The sequence below is a fragment of the Sturnira hondurensis genome, unplaced genomic scaffold, assembly GCF_014824575.4.
Source record: "Sturnira hondurensis isolate 20B ecotype Veracruz unplaced genomic scaffold, ASM1482457v3 Scaffold0006413, whole genome shotgun sequence".
In the NCBI taxonomy this organism is placed as follows: Eukaryota; Metazoa; Chordata; class Mammalia; order Chiroptera; family Phyllostomidae; genus Sturnira; species Sturnira hondurensis.
In genome coordinates, this window is record NW_028079044.1 from 33,249,279 (window position 1) to 33,274,482 (window position 25,204).

General features: G+C 36.4%; 1 protein-coding gene across 2 annotated transcripts in view; it reads right to left on the reverse strand.

Annotated features, from left to right (window-relative positions):
- The window catches only part of NUDCD1 (NudC domain containing 1), a 56,738-nt gene that overhangs the window by 11,637 nt on the left and 19,897 nt on the right, over positions 1-25,204 (reverse strand). Inside the window, exons 3-8 of one of the 2 annotated variants that reach the window (XM_037048403.1) lie at positions 21,949-22,134; positions 18,515-18,695; positions 14,373-14,555; positions 10,489-10,693; positions 5,703-5,847; positions 3,187-3,312 (exon numbers count right to left, since the gene is read on the reverse strand). In XM_037048403.1, coding sequence (XP_036904298.1) covers positions 3,187-3,312; positions 5,703-5,847; positions 10,489-10,693; positions 14,373-14,555; positions 18,515-18,695; positions 21,949-22,134 — 1,026 coding nt within the window. Of the gene's footprint in view, positions 1-3,186; positions 3,313-5,702; positions 5,848-10,488; positions 10,697-14,372; positions 14,556-18,514; positions 18,696-21,948; positions 22,135-25,204 lie in introns of both variants that reach the window. The other variant, XM_037048402.1, reaches the window with a different exon arrangement.

The following is a 25,204-nucleotide window of genomic DNA, read 5'->3' on the forward strand; positions in this document are numbered from 1 at the left end:
GGTTAATATTTTATCAAATACAAAATACATATCTAGTGGCTCTAGATAGAAGCAAAAGTAATTCATCTTCAAATGCATTTAAATTCTGATATGAGCTTTATACCCCAGTGACTCCATCTTTTTACTTTTCTTCTTCCGTTCTGATATTTAATATTTCTATTTTATTGTGCTGCTGCATCTAGTCATTTAAAATTTCACTGTCCAAATGCCAAACTCTAACCCCAATTTACATTTCTTTTAGGGAATTTCACATTTGGAAAAATCTGCCATTTACAGTATAGAGTTCTGACCTTTCTGATACTGTATTTCTTCCCTAAATCTATAAGGACATAATACTGATTGACCTTTCCACATCCAGGTAATTTTAAATTATCCAAAGCAAGGACAAATGAAATTAAGCAAAGAGAACTTGAAGCAAACACTCCAGAAAGAAGTACGAATGGTTGATAAAGCACTACACGATCCCGCCAGGGGGCATGGCAATCCATCTCCATGACACTCCCGCCTCCTTCGTGCCTCTCCTCCAATGGCCAGCCCACTCATACTCTCTTCACTACATCAAGGAACTATTTGACCAGGGAGATCTTGACTTTCATACAATGTGCACATAAACCAAATCTGCCTTTAGAAAAGAAGATGGACTTATTACTGGAGCTGTTCGATTTATAGCCAGCTATTCCAATTAAACTCAAACAGCAATATTTATGCAATTTTACTTCACTGAATCTTTACCTATATTTATAAAAAATAAAGAATATAAAAGTGAAAGTGCTTATAATTGTGAAAAACAACTCTGGTCTCAAATATAACACACCTGAAACAAACGCCAGAATCTTTAGAAGGTTCCAGGTGAAGATGGCAATATAGGAGACCCTGAACTCACCTGCTGATGTGAACACACCAAATCTACAGCTACATATGGATCAATTTCCTCTTTACAACAACAAAAACCCTAAAAACTAGCTGAGCAACTCCTGTGCAACAGGGGAACTAGAAAAAACTCACCCACTCTTGGCCCGATGACCCATAATTGGAAAGGAACTCAAAACCCTGAGTGTTGCCCTGAGGAGCAATGAATGGGGTTCTTGTGAGAACCCCACAAATCAGGTACCATAACTTTTAAGACTTGCATCTGAAAACGAGGTCCTACAGCACCCACCTTTGAAAGCTGAAAGGGACTTGCATCCCCTACAGCTTAATGAACTGAGAAACGGTTCTTAAAGGGGATTCACACGTGGACTCACGCCTCAAAGCTCCACAAAGAGGCAGCTGACTGCAAAGCACCTAGACTTCTGTGAAAAGCTTATCTGTTTATCTTAAAGCACTGGCATGAAGTGCAGCCATCTAATTTTTTTCTTTTTTAATTGAATTTATTTTTTTATTGTATATTTTTCCATTACCATGTAGTCCCCTTATCCCTCCCGCCCCGTAATCACCACACTGGTGTCCGTGTCCACGAGTCCTTTTCCTTTTTGCTCATTATTTAATACACATGTAAAACACTTGCCAGACAAGAAAAGCTGAAGGATTTCATCACCACCCAACCAGTCTTATAAGAAATGTTAAATCTAAGTATAAATCTCACCAATGCAGGCAAATATACAGTAACTTTCAGAATAATCTAGATGGGTTAATCGTTTATAAAACTAGTATAGAAATAAAAAGTAGTAAAAATAATTATAACTGCAATAATTTAAGGGGTACAGGAGACAAAAAGATGTAAATTGTGATGTCAAAACCAAATGTGAGTGGTGGGAAAGAGAGAAGTGCAGATACAGAAATTGTAAGAGTAAAGTTTTTCTTTTGGGACAGCTTTAATGATACTGCCTAGTGTCAAGTGTCAAGAGGCTGGTTTTCTGCCATTCCATCTCAGTTGTTTAAATGTGTATATAATCTAAAAGTACTCATTTTTATAAGTTCTTTGAGTACTGTTAATAACCAGCCATTAGTTAAAGAAGGTTAAGTATCAAAGAAAGACTAGGTTGGTGAGAGAGAGGAACAGGTAGCTCTCTTAAATCAAGTTCCCAGGACATTTTGGGTTTTGGTTCTATACATTTTTGCTAGACTATACTTTCACCTCAACCTCTGCAAGACAGAGAAACACATGAGGCCCAACTTGGCAGAAATTTTAAAGCATTTTCTTGACCTGTGTCAAAGACTGAGAGGTCTAAAAACAAAATAACATGAGACCAAATTGTTCTCTTTTCTATTGTTTCTGCTTGGACTGTGACTCCCACAACAAAACACTTCTGGTTTTAGCAATAAGACTAAATTAATTTCTGCATGCAAAGCTCTAAATCGGCCACTGATTTACTATAAAGGCCCTTCTCACATAAACAACTTTATGAAACATGCCTGTGGCTATATTGTATTAAGTAATGATTAATGATTTGCCTAAGCAAATATATCTAAAAAGTTCTGAATTAAAAAAATCCCTTCATCTACAAAGCTGAGGACCACACTTTGGGACATGGGAATCACACCAAGCCAGTGTGCACAGCACTCTTCAGGACCTAGACACACAACCCTCAAAGCTTTTGAACAGAATGAAATTTTGAGAGGAAAAAATTAACCAATTTCTAAATTTATGGTATACCAGAGAGGGAAGAAAACCCAAATGAATTAAGGAGTCAAATAAAAATTCCAAAACAGAGGAAAAAAACAGGAAACTGTTAAATCACTTGATACAGATGGGTTTACTAAGTTTATAATAGGTTTCACAAATCAATGAGAAATACTAAAACAAATAATAAAATTCTTCACAAAGAAGAAATAGTCAGAAGTAATGTATGAAACAGTCAACAGTAAAAAAAAACAAAAAACAAAAAAAAACAGGACAGCAATTAGTAAAGTTCAAACAAAAACTGAAGAGGAAAGTAAAAATGCAATAATAGGCAATAACTGCAAACACTACTAATGAGAATATAAAGTGTTGTGACTTAGTCTATCACTTCTTAATTTGACTTCTGACTTCTGTAACTCTATTAGACAGGTACCACTGATGAAAGAACAGGCTCCATGTAAAACGGGGATTTAAATTGGGGGTGATGCTATGAAAAGTTGCCCCTTTATAACCAACAATCAAGCCATCTTTGCAAAATACACATATTTGTTCAATCAATTATTTCATCTAAGTAACTTCTATTTCTTCAAAAACTCCTAGGAAAATCATTATCAAGAACTTACCACGTGAGTCGTTTTCAGTGTATTGCTATCAAATCTGCATAAACTGGAACTCTCTTCAAAGAAAATGTCACATTCTTCTAATTCTTGAGCATTACAAGGAGGTTTTTCTTTATCTGGATTTGGATTCTTAGACCAGAAAATAAGTATATAAGCAAACAATAAGAGAATGTATTTCTTCATACTCAAAAATGTTAATACTACAGCAATAATTAAACACTGATTTCCAAGCTGAACTGAAAAAGACAGGTGGGAAGGAGCAGATAGGGACTAAAGGGCTGAGTTTCCATATGAACAAAGTGCTTGGGAGACAAAATGGAGAATATCACGCCCACCCAGGAGGAGGAGCCCTTGGTAAACAACCCAGACTTTCAGGTGAGATTCATGAAAGTTCTGCCCCAGGAGTAAGAATAAACAAGGAATAAATATCAACTATGTAAAAAACTGAAATCCGGCATCAAGTCAGATCAGTCCCCAACGGGGTTAAGAAGACAGACTGACAATATGGCGGATGCAGTTACGGTAGTGTTTAGAAGGAAGTGTATAGAGCATTAAATCCTTCCATGCCAGAAAACGTAAAAAATCAGTCGTCTAAGCTTTTACCTAAAGAAAAGGTGGGGAGCGCAGAGTAAGCAAAATGGAGAAAAAAATAACAGAAATAAATAATACTGAAAACTGAACAAAGAAATCAACAAAAACAGATGCCCCAAATAATCCTATATCTATTAAATAAATTAAATTTATGGCTTAAAAAAAAGAATACCTCTACTCTAGATAGTTTCACTGGAAATTCTATCAAACATTTAAAGAAGAGATAATGCCAACTCTACACAATTTCTTCCAGAAATAAAACAAGAAAAAACCAAACACCTCACTACTCCTTTTATGAAGTCAGAATTATCCAGATACCAACACTGGATTAAAAAAGAAACAGTAAAAAGACAAAACAAAACAAAAAACTACTGACAATATTTTTCACAAACATAGATGCAAAACTCCTCAATAACCTATTAGCAAACCCAAACCAGTATTACGTAAAAAAGGATAATATAACCAAGTGGGGTTTATCCTACAAATAAAAAGAATCCATTTGACAAAATTCTACAGCTTTTCATGATAAAAATTATCAATATATTAAGAATACCAGAAACTTGTTCAATGTGATGAAAAGAATTGTCATATTTAATGGTGAAATATTCAATTCTTTTTTTCCAAATAAGAGTAGGGTGAGGATGTCTATTTTCACTCTTCTCCATTTCTATGTTACAATGGAGTAGAGGTTCTAATCAATTCAGTAAGGCAAGAAAAAGTATAAAGATTTGAAAAACACAAAACTGACTTTAGTTGCAGATGACAAGATTCTACGTTCTTTTTTCCCCCCAAATGTAACAAACACACTGGGATTGAGGCATAAATTACTTCCTCATATACGGCCATACTCGTTTGAAATCATCAAGTGTGAAGAGGCAGCAGTAATTATCTACAACCTCAACACTGGCCCCTGTGACTATCACTATTATATCCCCAGAGCCCTGTCGCAATAAATACATGCAGAATGAATGAACACAAGGCAATGTGGTCTGCATGGCTTATTGCAACAGGTCTATGAAATCAGTTTTACAGTCTAACTTATTATGAGTTCCAGTGATTCCTGAAATGTTTAATTACTGCTGACAAACATGGAAGCTGATGTCTCCATTTTGGCTATATTTTCTTTTGACAGAGATACCTACTTTAAATAATCTTTCCTTTCTGCCTTAGGATGTAACTAACTATATAGTATAAATATCTCCTCACCTAGTAATGTCGTAGCCGTCACAGGCTGCAGTGGAAGGCATTACTCAGGTGTTTGTGGTGATACTGGTGTAAACAAACCTACTGTGCTGCCAGACGTATAAAAGTGCAGCATGTACTATTATGTATGCTTGGTAATAAATGACTATGTTATTGGTTTATGAGTTTACTATCCTTCTAACTATTTTAGATGGTCCTGTTTCTACTTGTAAAAAGCTTGCTATATAAAACAGTATGCCACATCAGGCTGGCAGCAGCCTCATACCTCTCATTCTTACCACGTCTCTTCATTGCATCACTTTCTCTTGTGCTTGACTTAATCTGGTGTTGACATGCACAGTAACATACCGCAGAGGCTTGCAGCCTGGGAGCAATAGGCTATACCATCCAGGTTCGTGCGAATGCACTCTATGATGTTTGCACAATGACAAAATTGTCTAATAAGGCACTTCTCAGAACGTATCTCTGTTGTTAGGCATGCGCGTTTGTGTACATGGGTAAAGATACACGCACACATGCACAACTACCCTATACAACGTGCCCCCCATACATGTATTCAGATAGTGTCAGGATGGATACTGGAATTTTAAGCCATATTGAAACACTAGTCAGCAATACTTAATCTGTGTTTTTTATCTTAGAAAAGCAAAATAATGTTTCAAAATGTAGCATAATCCTCATATTTCTGATCCTTAGAAAGTCAAACTACTATCGCAATTGCTTACCAGTTCTTCGGAGGTCAAATGCATCAAACGTTCAGCTATCGCAGCACATTGGGCTGAGTCTCTTATATATTCCCCTTGTTTATCACCCACTACCAGCTCCAGCCAAGTCAGTCCTTCATTCTTCTTAATGAAGGAAATCTCCAAGCTAGAAGTTTAAATGAGAAAAGTAATGCAATATTAAGCAACTATGTAAATTATACAACCAACAGAAAACAGAAGAATCTTCCGTAGAAATTACCTTTCAGGTGTCCACAAGTTGTTTTACCAAATATTATGCTCATTTTAGTTTTGTATATTATGAGAAATCTATAATCCAAGAGTAAATCATTTAGATTTCATAAGCAAACAAGGAAGTACCACTGGGAATAGTATGTCAGATGGCTTGATGAGTAATCTGAAAGAGCAGGACAACCCAGGAAGTACCGTTGTTGTGCAAGTGTGTGGCGCTTGTTACCAAACTTAAGTAACAGAAACACAAGCAGCACATACCTGAGGTTATTTTGTTGGGGAAGGTGGGGTGGGTGCACAAGGTTAACTGCAAAGGGCCTGTAGCTAAAGGGACCTCTGTGTGTGTGGAGCCAGTTAACTTTATTTTCTCAAACCGGTAGCCATAATACATAATAATTATTAACCAAAGGTCAGGCAGGTTAAAGCAATACAAATGTTACTTTTTTAATACAGATTTTAAAGAAATGAAAAGAAATGTAGGCATTGGAAAGAGATAACTTTGGTAATATCGGAAAAAAGTTACTGTAGTCTCTATTTAAAAATCTAATTCTGTACGTTTAAGCCATTAAACATAAATTCCAAATGCAATACAAAGGGCCTAAGAAGGAATCCAGAGATTAAGGTCTGATGCAGCGGCACAGGGAGAGACCCGAGTCAGGGCAGACGGTGGACAGAGGACGTGCCCGGTGCCTCCTGCACAGGAAGGCAAACCCAAGCGGCTACCCAGGAAGCAGCCCTGGCTGTGACACAGAGAAAAGCGGGGGTGGCGGCCATTCCACAGCAAGGCAGCCTTCTCCACGTGCCACTCCGGGGCATGCGTGCCGTACTGACCCGTGCCTGGGAACACAATTGCTAACCGACAACTGCAAGAACACAATAGCGACTATTATCATAATTATCCAATAGAACACGCAAACTTTTCAACTATTCTTTTTCCAGGCTGTTATTATCACTACCACATGAATTAATTACAGCACTTTAAAATTTTCTGAAACTACTTATTTTAAGAGACTATACAAATTATCTTTCTTACGTAATATGAGTTCCTATCATCAGCTTTAAAAATTACCACCACAAACAATAATGCCCAGGTTTAGTTATATTTGTAAAGAGAAAGCTAATTTTGATAATGATGATGAATAATAATGATAATAATAAAATAATAACAGCAGCTTATATTGACCTAGTGGTTATCATATTCCAGGTGCTGTCTTAAGCACTTTACCTGTTTTAACTCATTTATTGCTCACCACAGCCAAATAATGTATGTACTATTAACATCGTTACGCGAGTGAGATGAAGAAACACTGAGAGGTTAAGAACTTGCCAAGGTCACAATCTAGCCAAGCAGCCTGGCTCCAAGTCCACGCTCTTCACTACTATACTCTTCTGCCTCTCTGCAAAAATGCACGTAAAGAACTCCTAATGAACTTCATCCAGTGACCAGAATGGAGAAACACTATACTCAGTTAGTTGCTACCTTTCCAAGGAAGTCAGAAATAAAGAGTTCATACAATCTCAGTTTTAAAAAATTCTGATCCATCATTAAATTTGCACAACTGCCCTCTACATTTTAATGCTATTACCAAGTCCTGCCATCCAAGCCAAAAGGAACATAAAACCCCATACATAATAAATAGCAGACTGGTTATTCTTCCAACGAGAGAAGGAACATTATCTGAAAATGAGATAGGAATCATTTAATCCAGTACAGAAAATCGTGTATTTTTAAACCAATGATCCCACCTACACATCTTTGTAATGACCTTTTGTAACATAATAATCAAGCACATCAAATTTAATGGAAAACTGCTGGTCTATGTTTGTGTATAAAATGCTGGAACGGTCTGCATGTGTCCAGCTATCCTCACAGACTCTTGGTGAAGTTACTGCTAAATGACTTCATTTCACAGAATGCTCTAGCTCATTTGCCATGTAGCAGTGCTACCCTCAAATCTCTCTCTCGCACACGAAGTATGTTTAAATAGAATATGAGGAAGTAAAAAAATTTAAGTGAATCTTTCAGATAACTGAGGTTTTTTTAAAAAATATTTTATTTATTTATCTTTAGAGGGGGAGGGAAGGAGTGAAATATCAATGTACAGTTTCCTCTCATGTGTCCCCTGCTGAGAACTGGCCTGCAACCCAGGCATGTGCCCTGAATGGGAATCGAACTGTGATCATGTGGTTTGCAGGCCCGCGCTCAATCTACTGAGCTACACCAGCCAGGGCTCAGATAACTGAGTTTTTGAAATGATATATTAAAAAGTGTAACCAAGTCATCAAATTTCCCCATTAAAAAATGAATTCAGGATATCTGCTTTTAAGGCTTAAAAAATTAAACTAAATATGTATTTTTCCCACTCTCAGGATTTAGACTTACACCAAAAACTCTCACGGGTCATGTATTAGTTGATATTAGAGTGTAATTATCTAATTTACACCCACTTCTGATGAAATTTGACCATTTTTTAAATTAAGTTCCCAAACTACTTATTAATCCATCACTCAACTCAGTCATTACTGGAATGTGATATATAATGAAAGAGAATTAATTTATGAATCTAAATGATCGGGGCATGAAGTACCTGGGACAACAGATATGCAAAGCAGCACGATAGTGGGGGTGGAAGACTATAGTTTTATAAGACCTTTGTCCTTTGTTGACCTTTTTTTAACATACTCCTTTTACTGACATATAATTTAGTCTAAAGTCACAGGTTTTAAGTGTAGGATTCATTGAGTTTTACAAAGGCATACATCTGTATAACCCACAGAAGATACTGAGCCATCCAGAAAGCCCCCCTGGGTCCTCTTGCTGACAACCCTCAGACATCTTGGAGGTGACCACTGCTCTGGTTAGAATCACCACCGATTCATTCTGACAGTTCTAGAACTCTGCATATGTGGAATCAAACAGTGTGCACTCCTTTGTCTCTGGCTTCTTGCACTCTACACGTTTCTGACATTCATTCATAGCGTTGTGTTTATCAGTAGTTCATTCCTTTTTAATTACAAGGTAGCATTCAATGGCATCAATATACGACCACACGTGCTTACTCATTCATCCACTTTTTCACGATCACTGAGCTGTACCCATTTTTTGGCTTTTACAAACAAAGTTGGTATAAATATACTTCTACACATCTGAGGAGGGGATTGTTTTACTTTTTAATGTGCATTTCATTTCTCTTAGGTAAATGTCTAGGAATAGAACATCTGTGCAACAAACCATATATTTAACTTGGTAAGAAACTGCTAAACTGTTTGTCAAAGTCATTGCATCATTTCCACTCCAACCAGCAAAGGACAAGTTGACAGTGCTCCATGTCCTTGCCAATGTTTGATAATGTCAACCTGTTTAGTTTTAGGCATGTAATGGTGTCTCATCTGGCTTTAATATGTATTTCCTTAATGACTAATAATGATTATTTTTCATTGTGCTTACTAAGCATTTATATATCTTTTATTGTGACATGTCTCTGTAATTCACTGGACCATTTTAAAAACTGGGTTGTCTTCTACTATGAATTTGTAGTAGGGCTTCTTTATATACTAAGAACATAGGCCCTACATGTTTGATATAAGTCCTGGGAATACCATTTCCCAGTCCATGTTTGCCTTTGTTTTCTTAATGGTGTCTTTACAAGAAAAGAAATTCTCTGTTTTGATGTACAGAAAAAGCTTTGTTTTGATGAAGCTGACTTTATCATTTATTTTGTGTGTGTGTCCTGAACACACAATTCACACAAAAAATGTTATGGCTAATTTACGTATGAAAATATTTAGTATCCACAATTTTTAAAGTATGAACCATTCTACCAGTAGGTATTAACACGTATTCCCCATGTATCCTGCACATGGGAAATGACAATGACAGACAGATAAGACATGCATAGTTATCACTGTAGCAAAAGAGTGGAAACAATGTAAATGTCCGGCAACAGAGGGCCAATTATTTAAATGATCGTATGCAGCTGACAGAGTAGAGTTCTATGAAGCCATGAAAGAGGATAAAAAAAAATTCTTCATCCTTTATAGAAAGCTCTCCAAGATTTATTGTTAAAGCTAACAAAAGCAAGCTATAAAACAGTGTGTAGCATGTATTGAAAACTTTTTGTTAAAAAAAGAAAATACTGGAAGGGCTGGGTTGGAGGGTGACATCACTGTCTATCCTTTTATATATCTTAAATTTTAAAGAATGGTGAGATAACAAATCAAAAGTTGTAGAAAAAATTATCTCTATTAAAAAGTTTTTAAAGTGCAAATTAAAATGACCATTTTCACCTATTAATGCTTATTATTGTATCCAGAGCTGCTAATGAAAAGCACTACAATGTAATGCAAGCAACAACTATAATCAGTATCTTTAATGTTAACTACAATTACGTTCTTTGACATAATAATTCCAACTTTAATCCACCTTAAAAATAATCAACAATACACACAGACCAATTACAGTGTTCACCTCTGAGCTAACTACCGTGGAAAGAATGCAAGTAAAACGATGAAAAATTTTAAATACAAATAAAACTATTTAAAAAACTATAAAAAATACCTATTGTTCTCTTTAATTATCCATGTACTGCTTTCATGATCGATCGACGAAAAAAGACCCCCTTCCAGAAGCTTCTGGCCCTTCAGCACAACGGTGACATGATCAGGGAGAAACTGCACTTGAACGTCCTCCTTAGCACTGTCTTCCGGGAGCCGCACGGTGGCTGTCACGTCATCTTCAGTCTGTTGCCAGTAATACAGAGGCTCTACTGGGAAGGAAAAACACAGCACGTAGTAAAGAGTCAGAGAGAGAGCATGCGAAATTAGAAGACATGGAAGAATGCCTACCCAAAGGAATCTCAGCGTATTTTCTAGCGATCTTCTCACAAAGAGTAATTATAACAAACACACATGCATGGATCTCTTTTGGGAATTTTCACTCCAAGAGCTACAGCACTTGCACCCTGCATTTTCCTCTTCCGGGCTTACCTAAGTCTTCATAAAATACTAACGAGAGCAATCCTTTATCCCCATTCCTTCTCTCCTGCCCCCCAGCCCCCGTTTCTCTCCTTCTCCCTCTTTCCTCTACACACACACACACACACACACACACACACACACACACACACAGTGGCTTCCTAGTTCCAAAGAATACCAAATATGACAAAACTACTGTCATACTGAAAGTTGACCAACGCCTTGCTTTACCCGTGTTCGAAGCAAAGCAACTGTGATACAGGAGACCACTATTATTTGATGGGACATACATCCACGGGAAAATGAAAGATTTATATACTTCCTTATAAAAGTATTGGCTATTCTACCCCACAGCTTTGTTCCATGAACCCAATTTCTTAGGAAATTCAAAGGCTGTCAGCATACTTTGTCTAAGTTCCCAGTAAAAGAATCCTCCTTCCACCTCCTTCTGCCTCCTAAATAGCCAGCAACTGAAGAACCACCTTTAGACCCATCAGACTATAACCATGCAACTAAGAAAGTAGGGCCCAAATGTAAAGTGAATAAGCATTCACTTTGCCTAATGGCATCTATAAGCATTAATCTGTGCACCCATGCACCAGGAAGCAACAGTACATAGTGGTTAGGAACCTGTGCTCCCGAGTTGACTAGTCCTGGGTCAAAACCCATTTATCAATTTTGGTATGCGGTTTTATCCATGAGCCTCACTTTCCTAATCTGCATGACAAGGTGACAGAGCACTACACACCTCTAGGACAGTTGCCATTAAGTAAGTTACGTATATAAAACATTTAATATCAATCCTATTGCCTAAATGTATTATGAATTCTCACTAAATGTGGGTTATTGGGTTTTTTTGTTTTTATGCTGTTTTATGTAAAAATGTTGGTACTAGATATGCTTAGAGATATAGTGTAAGTGTAGTGTATCTTGTAAAAGGTCGTTTTCATTTTATGTTAAAAAATTTAACAAACATGATATCAAAGAAATAAACATAAAATGTACATGAATTTTCAGGATAAAATTGTTACTTTGGGGTAATTTTTAACCTGGATCATATTCCTTAAAATAGCCTCTCAGATCCTCTCTCTTCTGCCTTGAGAACCTTTAATATGAACTCACAGAAAAAATATATAGCTTGAAAGGTTAATAACTATAAGCTCCTTAAGGCAAGTAATTTGTTTTATTCCTATTTCTGTCCACTGCGAAAGTTAACACGGCAACATTTACATAATAATACTCGATGGGTAACTTCTGCAAGATATGGGATGGGAGGAATCTGCAAAATCCCATGAGCTTTTAGTATCAACTTAAAAACATGGACATAGACTAAAGGGAAAGTCTGAATTTTTTAATTCTCTCTCCATTAAAGGTATACAAACACCTAAATACTTTCCTCAATTGTTGGTTGCTTTGACTGCCTTTGTATGTTTTTAGGGATCATGTTTTAGAGCTTTCAAAGAAAATACTTTTCTTTATATAACAGTAACAATACTAACTAGGCAACAGATAATATGTCTTCTTGAGGTTTACAGAAAATGAGAACAGTATATATATTGAAAAACTGTTTAAAAGAAAACTAGCTATAATTAACAAGCTCCTCATAAGTTTTTTAAATTACATTTTTCTTTTATCATTGTGAATTTCTATGCTAACATAAATACGAATAAATTTCCTACTAGAAACTGGATACAAGACATTAAGTTTGGACTGTTTATTACAAGGAAAATGGTAGAGATTTGGGGTTTACATTAAAAGGGAAGAAGAGAAATAATAAACTCAGGAAGAACTGACAAAATACAATGTAAACTGTCAAGAAGAAAAACAGTACCTAACCTGACAGGGATTTAAACACATGTCCCGCCTACCTGCACTCTGTCTTGGAACTACCTGGTCCCAGCTTCTAGGCAAAAAGGTTCCAAGGATTAAGGCCTTATTTTCTTCCTTCACAACTGCTCACCTAAGGAGTTAAGTTCTAAATGCCATGTGATCTAGACATATGAACAGCTATTCTGGCTAAGTTCTAGGAGAGTTTAACATCACAATGAAGACAGAATAGAAGAATTTATTCCAAAAGGGATCTTAGAAGTAATCTAACAAAAAACATCACATTTGAGAAAACCAAGTTGTTAAAAGGCTAAATAAATGGCCACCAAGCACAGCTGTTGTATTCTGAGGTGGTATCTATAAGCCTGGGGAAAATATTTTTCAAATATTCATTTTTAGAAGATATAAATATATAAAAATGGAAAAACTAATATTTATTTAAATAAGTAACAAAAAGGTAGATTCAAAGAGTGACATGTGTAATTGTTCACTACTGTGAAATCTCTGTTAAAGAATGTGCCATTCTTGCCCTGGCTGGAGTGGCTCAGTTGGTGGGAGCATCACCCTATAACCAAGGGGTTGCCAGTTCAATTTCCGGTCAGGGCCCACGCCTAGGCTGCAGTTTGAACACTGGTCGGGTTTGATGCCTGGTCCAGGCGCATACAGGAGGCAACCAATCAATGCTTCTCTTGTGCCAATGTTACTCTCTCTCCCTCCCCCTCCCTCTAAAAGCAATGAAAAAAAATCCTGAGATGAGGGTAAAAAATACATATATATATTTACATATATATATACACACTATTGTCTGGCTATAAACTTCAGAAATATGAACAGTAATAATTAAAGACAGACTGTATCTATGTTGCTATATATACACATCTCTTGAATTTTTTAAAAGAATATGTATTCTTTGTATGTAAATGTGAATTTCTTCTGAAAGACCTTGCTCCTCTTTTCATTCTGAAATCATTACAAGTCTTCACTCGGTCACTCAGTCTACACAGAAAACAAGCAGTGATTATGCCTTCAAGGAACTTTCATTGGAAGGGTGGAAATGTGTGCATTAGCATATGCTTAAAATGAACAGAGTTGAGCTTATTTTAAAGATTAATACCTATAATACCAATATTCCAGCTTCTCAAATGCCAAGAGCAAATTTTCATTTACTCTTTTGCCAAGTGCCGTATTTTTTGGACTGTAAGATGCACCCCCCACCCCTAATTTGGGAAAAAAGGGAGTGCGTCTTACAGTCCAGACGTAGCGCACCTGGCTCACTGTGGGCGGGGGGTGGCAGCCTATGTTATTTATGTTATTAAATATTTTACCATCTTTTTTGCTGAAAAATTTTTTTCCTATTTTCCTCCTCTAAAACCTAGGTGCGTCTTACAGGCTGAAAAATTCAGTATTTCTTAAACATCTAATCAGATCAGCTTGTGTGTATGTGTGTGTATAGTAAACATTTTTGGTAATTATAAAATTATTAAATTAAACTAGTTTCCACTATTTAGGTGGTATATTTTACAAAGATTATTCTGGGAAATATATTTTTAAAATAACACTTAAGCATTTATCTTGACCTGGTAAAATCCATAACACAATTAGGCAGACGAACCCGACTTAAGTGGGTGTGCATACAAATACCTTTGGTTTTCTCTGACATGTCTTCGTCCTTACTCTCTTCGACATCGTGCCCGACTGGAATGGATGTGAAGGACTTGTAGGAAACAATCATTAGACCACTCCCATCAGGCTCAATAGCAGCATAATTTGGCACTGACTTTCCACGGAGAATATTACGCTTAATAATTTCATATTTTTTATCATCTGGAAAAATATTATTTTTGAACATAAATTACAAAAACACTTACATTACTGAAATATTTTGAAAATATTTGTATATTAATTTCAATTAAAATGAAATATTTTAAAAGTACTATTAAAAGGAATATTGTTGAATATCTTTACAGATTAAAAGGATAAAAAAGCCCGACCACCTGATACCCTGTAAATAAACCCCTATTTTAAAATACTGTATCCAATAAAAATTGTTCTAGATTGTGTCATCCAATGTGGTAACCAGTGGTCACAGGTTGCTATTTAATTAAAAATAAGTAAAACTGGAAATTCAACTCCTTAATTATCCCAGCCACATTTTAAGGGCTCAACAGCCACCAAGGCTGGCTGCTATCATGCTGAATGGCACACATGTAAAACACGCCCATCTTGCAGATACTTCTACAGGATGGCCGTGCTCTGTACCACAGAGGTGACTGACTTCACCTGAAATAGCAACCCCTGAAGGATCTATCTTTTCCTTGACTACAGTCTGTCTACTTTCCCAGCAAGTATATGACAGATATCTTCTGAAAAAAGTCACAAATAGAGGAAAAGGGAAAAAATGAGGTACAGACTATTTTTCTGTCCATTCTAGCTATTGATAAGGGGTTTTATTAAAATGAAGTATGCTTAAGATAGAAACAATTTTTATACACACTCAGATACAGATCTATATGCCTACTATATAATCAAACATAAATAACTGTACTTAGAATTTTTAAGATAAAGCCCTGGCCAGCTAGCTCAGTTGATTAGAGTAACATCCGGATAGGCCAAGGTTGCAGGTTCAATCTCCTGTTAGGGCTCATGCAAGAAGCAACCAACGAATGCATGAATAAGTGGAACAACAAATCAGTGTATCTGTCTGTCTGTCTGTCTGTCTGTCCCCATTCCCCTCATCCCTCCTCCCCTTCCTTTCTCTCTCTAAAATCAATATTAAAAAAATTAAGATATAAATAACTGTATCTTAAAAGTGGTAAATTAACTGAATTTATTCTCTTATGAAAATACATTATTTTCTGCTTTAAAAAGTACTCAAATATTTCAGTCGAGTCCATACCTTTACTTATATTGTTACTCTATTATACTGGGTTCTAGCTGTAAGCTTCACCTTGAGCAGTCAAAAATCATAATTCAATGTCATCTCAATTATACATAATAGAATCTATTCTAAAAATGTCAATTGTTTTTTCTAAATCTTCCTCTATATTCACATATTTATTTCATACATATTTAAGAACAGACTTTTCATTTCAGAAATGAACTAAAAGCTATTCTTCCTACACAGGTATATGCAGGGCAAAGAGTCTTACCTGCCTCTAAAGACCTGACCTTAGACACTGTATCGTATAGGGTGACTTTTCCCAACATGTCTGGGGCAGAGAATAACAGGTAAGCTTCAAGTGAGCTCCATGGTTAAATAAGTTGGGACAGTCTGGTTTAAAATTAAATTTTCTTTTTTACTCAAAATTTTTAGAAACTTTAATATACTTAATGTGTAATGGGGATATTGTATGCCCCATTTTAAAACTGGACCACAAATATAATTTATAAAATGTTCTACTCAACAGTTTAGAAGACCACTGCTCTGTAATCTTCATATAACAAGAAAATGAAGATGCAGAACAATCGTATTAGTGATAGGAGGAAAAAGGGAATAAAGCATTAAGGAAAAAAATAGAGAAAGTGAACCACAGAGAGCACGTTTCTACAGTAACAACTGAAATGAGTTTGGGGGAAAACAAGAAATGTGAGCCTGAGCGTGTCTGTCCAGCTGAGGCGAGGAGGTAGGTGCGGGGAACAGAGGTGGCAGGGGTGGGCCAGAGGGCCCTGTTCTGATGCGAGTTCCTGGGGACTGAGCCGACGCCGTCACAGAACCAAGTGTCTTAGAGAAAAGAAGGAACAGGCAGGACAACTTCACCTATAAGACACTCGGAATTTATCTTTAAAAAGATAAAGCTTCTATTATCTAAAGCAGGGATCTGCACACTACACACTATGTGTTAAAAAATAAATTAAAAATTCTTAAATGGTTAAAAAAATCAAAACAATACTTAAATACATGTAAAAATTACACAAAGTCCAAATGTCAGTGTGCATAACTAAAGTATCGGCGGAACGCAGCCGCCCTCATTCACACACTGTCTGGTTTCAGAGGCGCCCTGTGACATAGGGCATACTGTTACCATCCAGCCTTTTACAGAACAAGTTCTCCAACACCTAATCCGAAGTTTTAAAATATGTGTTTCTCAAAATAAAACTATAACACTGGCTAGAGAAACAAGCAAACTGTATCAAATATTTCAAAGAAAAAAATCTAGGAAATGTATTCAGCTTATTTATAAACTATTCTGATTATATTCATATACATATGTGTGCATACACACATACACATGTACCTATGTGTATATATGCATATATTCATATATACATATAGTTCATTCTAAAATAAAAAAGCTCTCTTAGAAAAAAATGCTAATAGCCTTTATCAGATTGTGATCTGTACCTATGGTGAAGAAATCTTTTGCCATAGAGATCAGTGATAACTTTCCTTTTAAAGACAAGAAATTGTATTTTCATGAAATCTTTTATTAAAGATTTTATTTATTTATTTATTTATTTACTCACTCATTCATTTATAGAGGGGGAGGGAAGGAGCAAGACAGGGAAAGAAACATCAGTGTGTGGCTGCCTCTCACATGCTGGGACTGGGGACCTGGCTCGCACATGCCCTGACTGGGAACTGGATGAGCGACCCTTTGCGTTAAAGGCCAGCACTCAGTCCACTAAGTCACACCAGCCAGGGACAGACCAATGAAAATTTTAGGCTGATAAGTTAAATGAGGAGGTTAACAGAAACCGCTGAGGAAGATAACTAGTCATGGAAACAAGATCCCTCCGTGCTCAACTGCAGTACAAAACCACCTATGAGTCAGTAGGAGCTGCGCACTGGCAACGAGCAAGGCCGTGAAACTAAAGAAATCCTAATTATTTTTTTCAAGTAATTTTTAATGTGCAACTCAGAAGTCTGACAGACAGTTTCAAACAGACTAAAAGTCAGGACTTCCCTACACATGGAAGTACTTTGGATAAAAAAAACTAAGAATTTTCCTGAGGGTAAAAACAAATGGCAAAGTTCAATTAGACTGAAAATAAATCACAGTTGTGATTTAATGAAATAAAGATAGTCATTTCCATCTACACAGTTATGTTTAATTTATATTTTAATTACACTGTGAATTATAGTTAAATTATAATTAGCTTTATCTTAAGGGTGGGGCAAAAGTCAGTTTATAGTTCTAAGTACACGAAACAGTTTATTCTGGTGTAAGTTATTAATTATTGTATTCTTTTCTATACAAACTGTAAACTGACTTTTGCCCTACCCTATACATATGAACTCTTGTGTATACATGTATATGTATATAAATAGATATGTATATTCTTGTATATACTAAAAAATACACTTTTAAGATTTTATTTATTTATTTACCTTTAGAGGGGAAAGGAAGGAGAGAAGGAGAGGAGAGAAATATCAATGTATGGTTGCTTCTCGTGAGTCCCCTGCTGGGAACTGGCCTGCAACCCAGGCATGTGCCCTGACTGGGAATCGAACCATGATCGTCTGGTTCACAGGCCCACACTCAATTCACTGAGCTACACCAGCCAGGGCTAAAAAATACACTTTTAGATTCCTTTAAAATTATGTAATATCTCCTTTTGTACAAAATGATGTAACTGACTGGGGAAGCATATTATTAATTTTTTTATAACCCATACTTCAGAAGAAATCATCTATAGATGTTCATTCCACTGGATGGCAGGTACCAGAATCACAACCCAGCACCCAAGAAAAAGCAAACACCATTTACAGGAACAGCTCTGTGCTTCAAACCTATTAAGTTATGGTAACCACTACAGAGGAATTCAGAGTATGTTAGGCTTACCTTTATTTTTCTTACTGATAGTGACCCACTCCAAGGAAACAATGAAACCACTTCCTTTCAGGTCTAATTCTTCTTTCTCTACTCGAAGAAGCAGGGTAGCTATTGAATGTTCTTCAGCTTTCAGCAATGAGATACTATGAATTATAATGAAAGGATTCCCCAGCTCTTCATTAAACATAATCTAGGGGAGGAAAAATGACACACACAAAAATGTATATATTGCATGAATGCATAAAGCAGAGGGAATACATGGAATTCTGACAGTCCAACAATTACTTTGGATACTATTTATTACAAGGAATACAAATTTTTAAAAAGCCTTTAAAGACTGCACATTTAAATACAATTCCTTGAAAAACTTTTTTGTTTAACAGAGAAAACTGATTCAGTACTCTTGATTTAAAAACAAAGAAAACAAAAGGTATTCAAACAGCATCTAAAGGAGAAGGAGAACTAAAAGCAATCTCCTAGAAATGAACTACCAAGTGAAAACAGCGCTCTATGCAAAAGGAAAGGAGGTGAGCCGGTTACTACTATTCATTCCCCCATCACTTCCCGTCTCATGTCTGTCTTATTTCTGCTTTCTTCCTCTTAGTTTCTGGATACAATGCATGTATGAATATGTTATTTTTCCTATTACTTTTATTTTTATCCTATTTTTATTTTTGGTTTGTCTTTCTGTGTTTTCTAAAAATTTACAGAGTAAGAGTCAAAGGCATTAGAAAATAAATCCAGCCCTGGCTGGTGTAGCTCAGTGGATTGAGCGCAGGCCTGCGAACCAGACGATCATGGTTCGATTCCCAGTCAGGGCACATGCCTGGGTTGCAGGCCAGTTCCCAGCAGGCAACATTTGGCATGAGAGGCATGACATTTGGCAATGACATTTGGCATGACATTTGGCATGAGAGGCAACCATACACTGATATTTTTCTCCCTCTCTCCTTCCCTTCCTTTCTAAAGATAAATAAATAAATAAAATATTTTTAAAAAGAAAATAAATCCATAAAACTTTCTCATTTCTCAAAAACAAAGGAATCCATTTAAACAGTATAATTCAACCTACTCCATTTAGATTGCAATGCTGAATTTGCTTATAAAAAAGAATGTAAGCATCATATGGAGACACACAAAATCTTATCAAATTCTTTTTTGTACTATAAACACATAATCTAAAAGACATTATTTGTATTAGAGTAAATACTAAATAGAAGTTTTAGATGGATTTCTAAACATAATTTTCAAATAAATTTAAAAAATGGAAAAAACACCTGAAAATTAGCTCCTAAAAAAAAAAGCCACCAAAACCTGTATCAGAATCCCCTCACATGTGTTCCTACTTGAAACCCTTATAAAGGGAAGTGTGCTTTAATATAATCAATTTCCTATTTATTTGAGCAACTCTATCAAAATTATTTCAATAGAAGACCTTTAGAATCCACTCTGAAGTCTTCCATAAATAGGAATACAATAATAACAAAATCCTCAAATACTCAAAACAGCAGTGATAAAGACAGGTTTTTGGTTGGCTGGCTGGGTTTTGCTTTTGTCTGGGGGACTAGGGGAGACAAAAGGGAAGAAGGAAAGCTAATGAGTTTTGCCAGTACAAGTAGACAGTTTATTATTTCCTCCTCTTTCTTTCTCATATGCACAAAAGAGACTAGAAAAAGACCAGAGAGGCCCAGCAACTCAACTATGATATTCTTGGTGTACAGCATCACATTAGAGGCAAAATATCTGGAAAGTAGATAGCATCACCGTCTTATTCCTTCCTACACTTCAGTCATCACCACCAGGCTTTTCCGGGGCCTTAGGCCCTACTACAGCCTGAACCACTCCCAACTTTAGCTTCCTCTCTGTTATACCAAATCCCCTAGAGTCCTAAAATTCTCCCAAATTGTTTCTTTTAAAGTAATGCTATTCCACGGTATCCCTCCCACTTGTTAATGTCCAACTCCCATTTCTATCCCCCCCTTCCCCACCTCCCCTGCATCAAAACTATTACTAACTGAAAACATCTCAGAGGGTACTTATTTGCTTATTTCACTACAGCAATGCACACTGAATAAGCAGATACAAATTTTTAATTGATATTATAAATATTATTGAAGGCTTAATATGTGCCAAGAGAATATACACAGCAGAAATCAAATGAATTATAAACCAATATGAATTTCCTTTCTAGCTAAATATGCAGCGTCACTTTAAGCTGAAAGGCTCTTCCTGCTGAAAACCAACAGAATCAATACAGCTTCATTTAAATCAATACAGCTACAGATAAATTCTCATTCATATATTTCCTGCCCATCATTCTCCAAACTCTTTCCACTGTTTTAAGTAATTGTGTTATATACCACATTGCCTCAGTTACAAAAGAAGGGGAAAAAAAGGAAAGGAGATAAAAAGTTATTACAGGAGGCCAGGGCAGAAAATATCACAGGACCCAACGAAAATTTGAAAATGTGACTGCAAAAGCCTGCAAAGGCCCTGGTAAACAGGATATTATTGCGCTGGTCAAATTTTTTTTGGTTTATTTTTTTGAACATAATGCAATTTGGTATTATATCATTTAATATAACTTAGTAAGAAAAGTAAGCCATTTTGTTCTAAGGCCTCTTTAATTTTTCTCAAGAATTAAAGCCTTGAAAAGTATCTGTTGGTCGGATAAAAATATCTTATAAGGCATAAATAAATATATTAAGTTTGTATCTCTTTTTCTACCCAGATCTAAAGACGTGCTGCAATTCAGAATGTCATAATATCACAACACTCTTTTTAGTATAACTCAGTGTCCATCTTCTCCACTTTCAAAAACTGGCTCCGAAATTAATTACCTATTTATTACTATTAAAATCCTAACCTGCTCCTCAGATTTCTATCCGTTACACTGTATTACGAAAACTGAAATAAAAAATGGCATCGTAGCAATTGGTACATTACTGCATTTACGTTGTAGTGCACGCTTCTAAGGAGGGAGTACCCTGGTAAACATACCAGTCAGCTAACAGAGTGGTGCGGTGGGATTGTGCTAGACCCATAAACGTACCAGCAAATATCACATGAGTAGAGGAGAAAAGATATGCTAATGTAATTTTCTGGCCAACTCTTCTTCAAGAAGAAGGCAATGTTCAGTGTACTGCTTTACATCTATAAAACACTCAATAAATATTCAGTGAACAATGAATGCAATTCTTGACAACTGAACTGACCCCAGGTCAAAATAGGAATGGTTAACCTATCAGTTTTGTAAAAGACATATATTTTATAATTTAATTGGAGAGATTATTCAGAACATTATATGTAATCAAAACCAAAAGGTCACACATAAACAGTCCCTAAAAAGTGTTATTTCAAAATCATTAATGTCCTTATTTGATGTATACTTTCCAGCCTTTGCATAAACCTACAAACAAAAAAAAAAATCTCAAATAGCTTACCTCCCATTTTTCAGAAGCACTATTTCCACGTTCACCTGTTTCAATGAGGTACAACCTTCCAGTTCCGTCGGACAAGGTAACCCAGGTAGAAGATGTGAAGTGGACAGATGCACAAAGCCGATTGTCGTACGCTGTCACATCTGTCGGAAGTCGAAATACCTCCCGTGGTTTTCCTAAGGCGGTGTCCTAAAAAGCAGCCAAATATTACAAACGAATCCCTCCGTCTCAGTGGTCCATACACACACAGAATATCTGCGGTGTAGTGGTTACTCTCCTCTTCGAGAGAAGGTATCTAAGTCCCGCTCCCCCTCCCCTCAGAGTAGGAGCTGTACTGCGGACCCACTTCTAATAACAATGGCAGAAGTAATGGTTATGTGACTTCTCAGACTGGGTCATAAACGACATCATCTATTTTGCGTTCCCTCTTGGACAGCACATGGTAGACCCTCAGAGGGAAGAAGTGAGGGCCCTTGACAATGACCAGCATCCTGTGAGCGAGTCCTCTTGGGACTGTATCCTTCAGCCCTGGTTAAGCTTCCACTGCAGCCCCGGCTGCCATCTTTCTTGACCACAATTCCTTGAGAAAGCTTGAGAAAGAACCAGCTAAGCCACTCTAATTTCTGACCCACAGAAACTGAGATGACAAATGTTTATTGTTCCAAGTCACTGAGCTTTTTTATTAAAATAGAGTTAACATACAATATTCTATTAATTGCAGGTATACAGTGAAATTATTCAACATTTATAGGTGTGAAATTATTCACACCTAACGATATGATCACTATGATAAGTCACTACATTTTGAAGAAAGTTATTGCATAGAAATAGATAACTCATGCGATACAGTAATCTACTCTTTACTCTTTAGTTTAGAGTTAATAATCAGCATTTTAATTAGAAACATATCATGTCCTAAATGCCTACACAGACAACCTGTAGTATGAAGACACCACATTTAGACTATTAACTTAGGCTTTTGCTACACATTTTTATTGTGTCCATGTCCTCATAATTTAAACCTATTATAGGATGGACTGCATCATTAAAATGTTTTACAAGAAAAGGGGACAGTCACCTACAAAGGAGTTCCCATCAGACTGTCAGCGGATTTCTCAAAAGAGACCTTACAGGCAAGAAGGGGCTGGAAAGAAGTATTCCAAGTCATGAAATCCAAAGACCTACATCCAAGACTGCTCTATCCAGCAAAGCTTTCATTTAGAATGGAAGGGCAGATAAAGTGCTTCTCAGATAAGATCAAATTCAAGGAGTTCATCATCACCAAGCCCTTATTACGTTAAATGTTAAAGGGACTTACCTAAGAAAAAGAAGATAAAAAATATGAACAGTGAAAGGACAGCAAACTCACAGTTATTAACAACCACACCTAAAACAAAAGAAAACCAAGAAAACAGCTAGATCAGGAGCGGAAGCATAGAAATGAAGAACNTTGCTACACATTTTTATTGTGTCCATGTCCTCATAATTTAAACCTATTATAGGATGGACTGCATCATTAAAATGTTTTACAAGAAAAGGGGACAGTCACCTACAAAGGAGTTCCCATCAGACTGTCAGCGGATTTCTCAAAAGAGACCTTACAGGCAAGAAGGGGCTGGAAAGAAGTATTCCAAGTCATGAAATCCAAAGACCTACATCCAAGACTGCTCTATCCAGCAAAGCTTTCATTTAGAATGGAAGGGCAGATAAAGTGCTTCTCAGATAAGATCAAATTCAAGGAGTTCATCATCACCAAGCCCTTATTACATTAAATGTTAAAGGGACTTACCTAAGAAAAAGAAGATAAAAAATATGAACAGTGAAAGGACAGCAAACTCACAGTTACTAACAACCACACCTAAAACAAAAGAAAACCAAGAAGACAGCTAGATCAGGAGTGGAAGCATAGAAATGAAGAACACATGGAGGGTTAGCAACAGGGGAGTGGGTGGAGAAGGGGGAAGAAGGTACAGAAAATAAGTAGCATAGACGGTAGGTAAAAAATAGATAGGCGGGAGGGCAAGAATAGTAGGGGAAATATAGAATCTAAAGAACTTGAAACACGTGGTCATAAACTAAAGGGGGGGATGGTGAGGAAGAGGGTGTGCAGGGTGGAGGGGAAGAAGGGGGGAACAGAACAACTGTAATGGTATAATCAATAAAATATATTTTAAAATGTTTTACAAGAAAATATAGTAAAAGGTATACATTTCAGAAAATAAACTTCCTCACACATTGTGTTCCATAATTTTTGTTTTAGTTTCCAGTTAACAGTTTCCTACAGGACAAAAATGACACTTGATTCATACATTTCACTCCCTGCTCCTGGAACTGTTCAGATCAGTGTAATTATTAGTAAGATTTAAGTAAAATATATTCAATATCCTCACTGGCCTCCAGTTTTTTAGTTCCCTATTGTTTCTAAAGCATAGGATTTACTTTTCTGAAACAGCACCTTCTTTCTGTATTCATATTTTAGTGATTTATATAACAGTGAATTAAATAATTCAATGACAAACAGCTGGCATAAAGTTTTTGGTTTTTTTAATTTTAATTTAATTTTTAGAAATTATTTTATTGTTGTTCAAGTAGTTGTCTGCATTTACCCATCACCAGTCCCCCCAACCCCAGCCACCCCTACCTCTCTCCCCCTGCTTCCACCCCACCTTGGTTTTGTCCATGTGACCTTTATACTTGTTCCTGAAAACCCTTCCCTGCTTCCCCCCTCTTATCCCCTCCCACTCCTCTCCCACCTCCCCTCTGGTTACTGTCAGATTGTTCTTAATTTCAATGTCTCTGGTTGTATTTGTTTGCTTGCCAGTTTCATTGATTAGAAATGAACGAAATGAACCTTCCACTTAAAGGTGAGATCATATGGTGTTTGTTTCTCACCGCCTGGCTTATTTCCCTTCGCATAATGCTCTCCAGTTCCATTCATGCTGTTGCAAAGGAAGGAGCTCCTTCTTTCTTTTTGCTGCGTAGTATTCCATTGTGTAAATGTACCATAAATTTTTTTATCCATTTATTTACTGATGGGCACTTAGGTTGCTTCTAGCACTCAGCTATTATAAATTGTACTGCTATGAACATTGGGGTGCATAGGTTCTTTTGGCTTGGTGTGTCAGGGCTCTTAGGGTATAATCCCAGCAGTGGAATTGTTGGGTCAAAAGGCAGTTCCATTTTTAGTTTTTTGAGGTGGCATAAAGTTTTTAGAATGACCACAATCCTCACCCCAAATCACCTAATACAAGCCCAACCT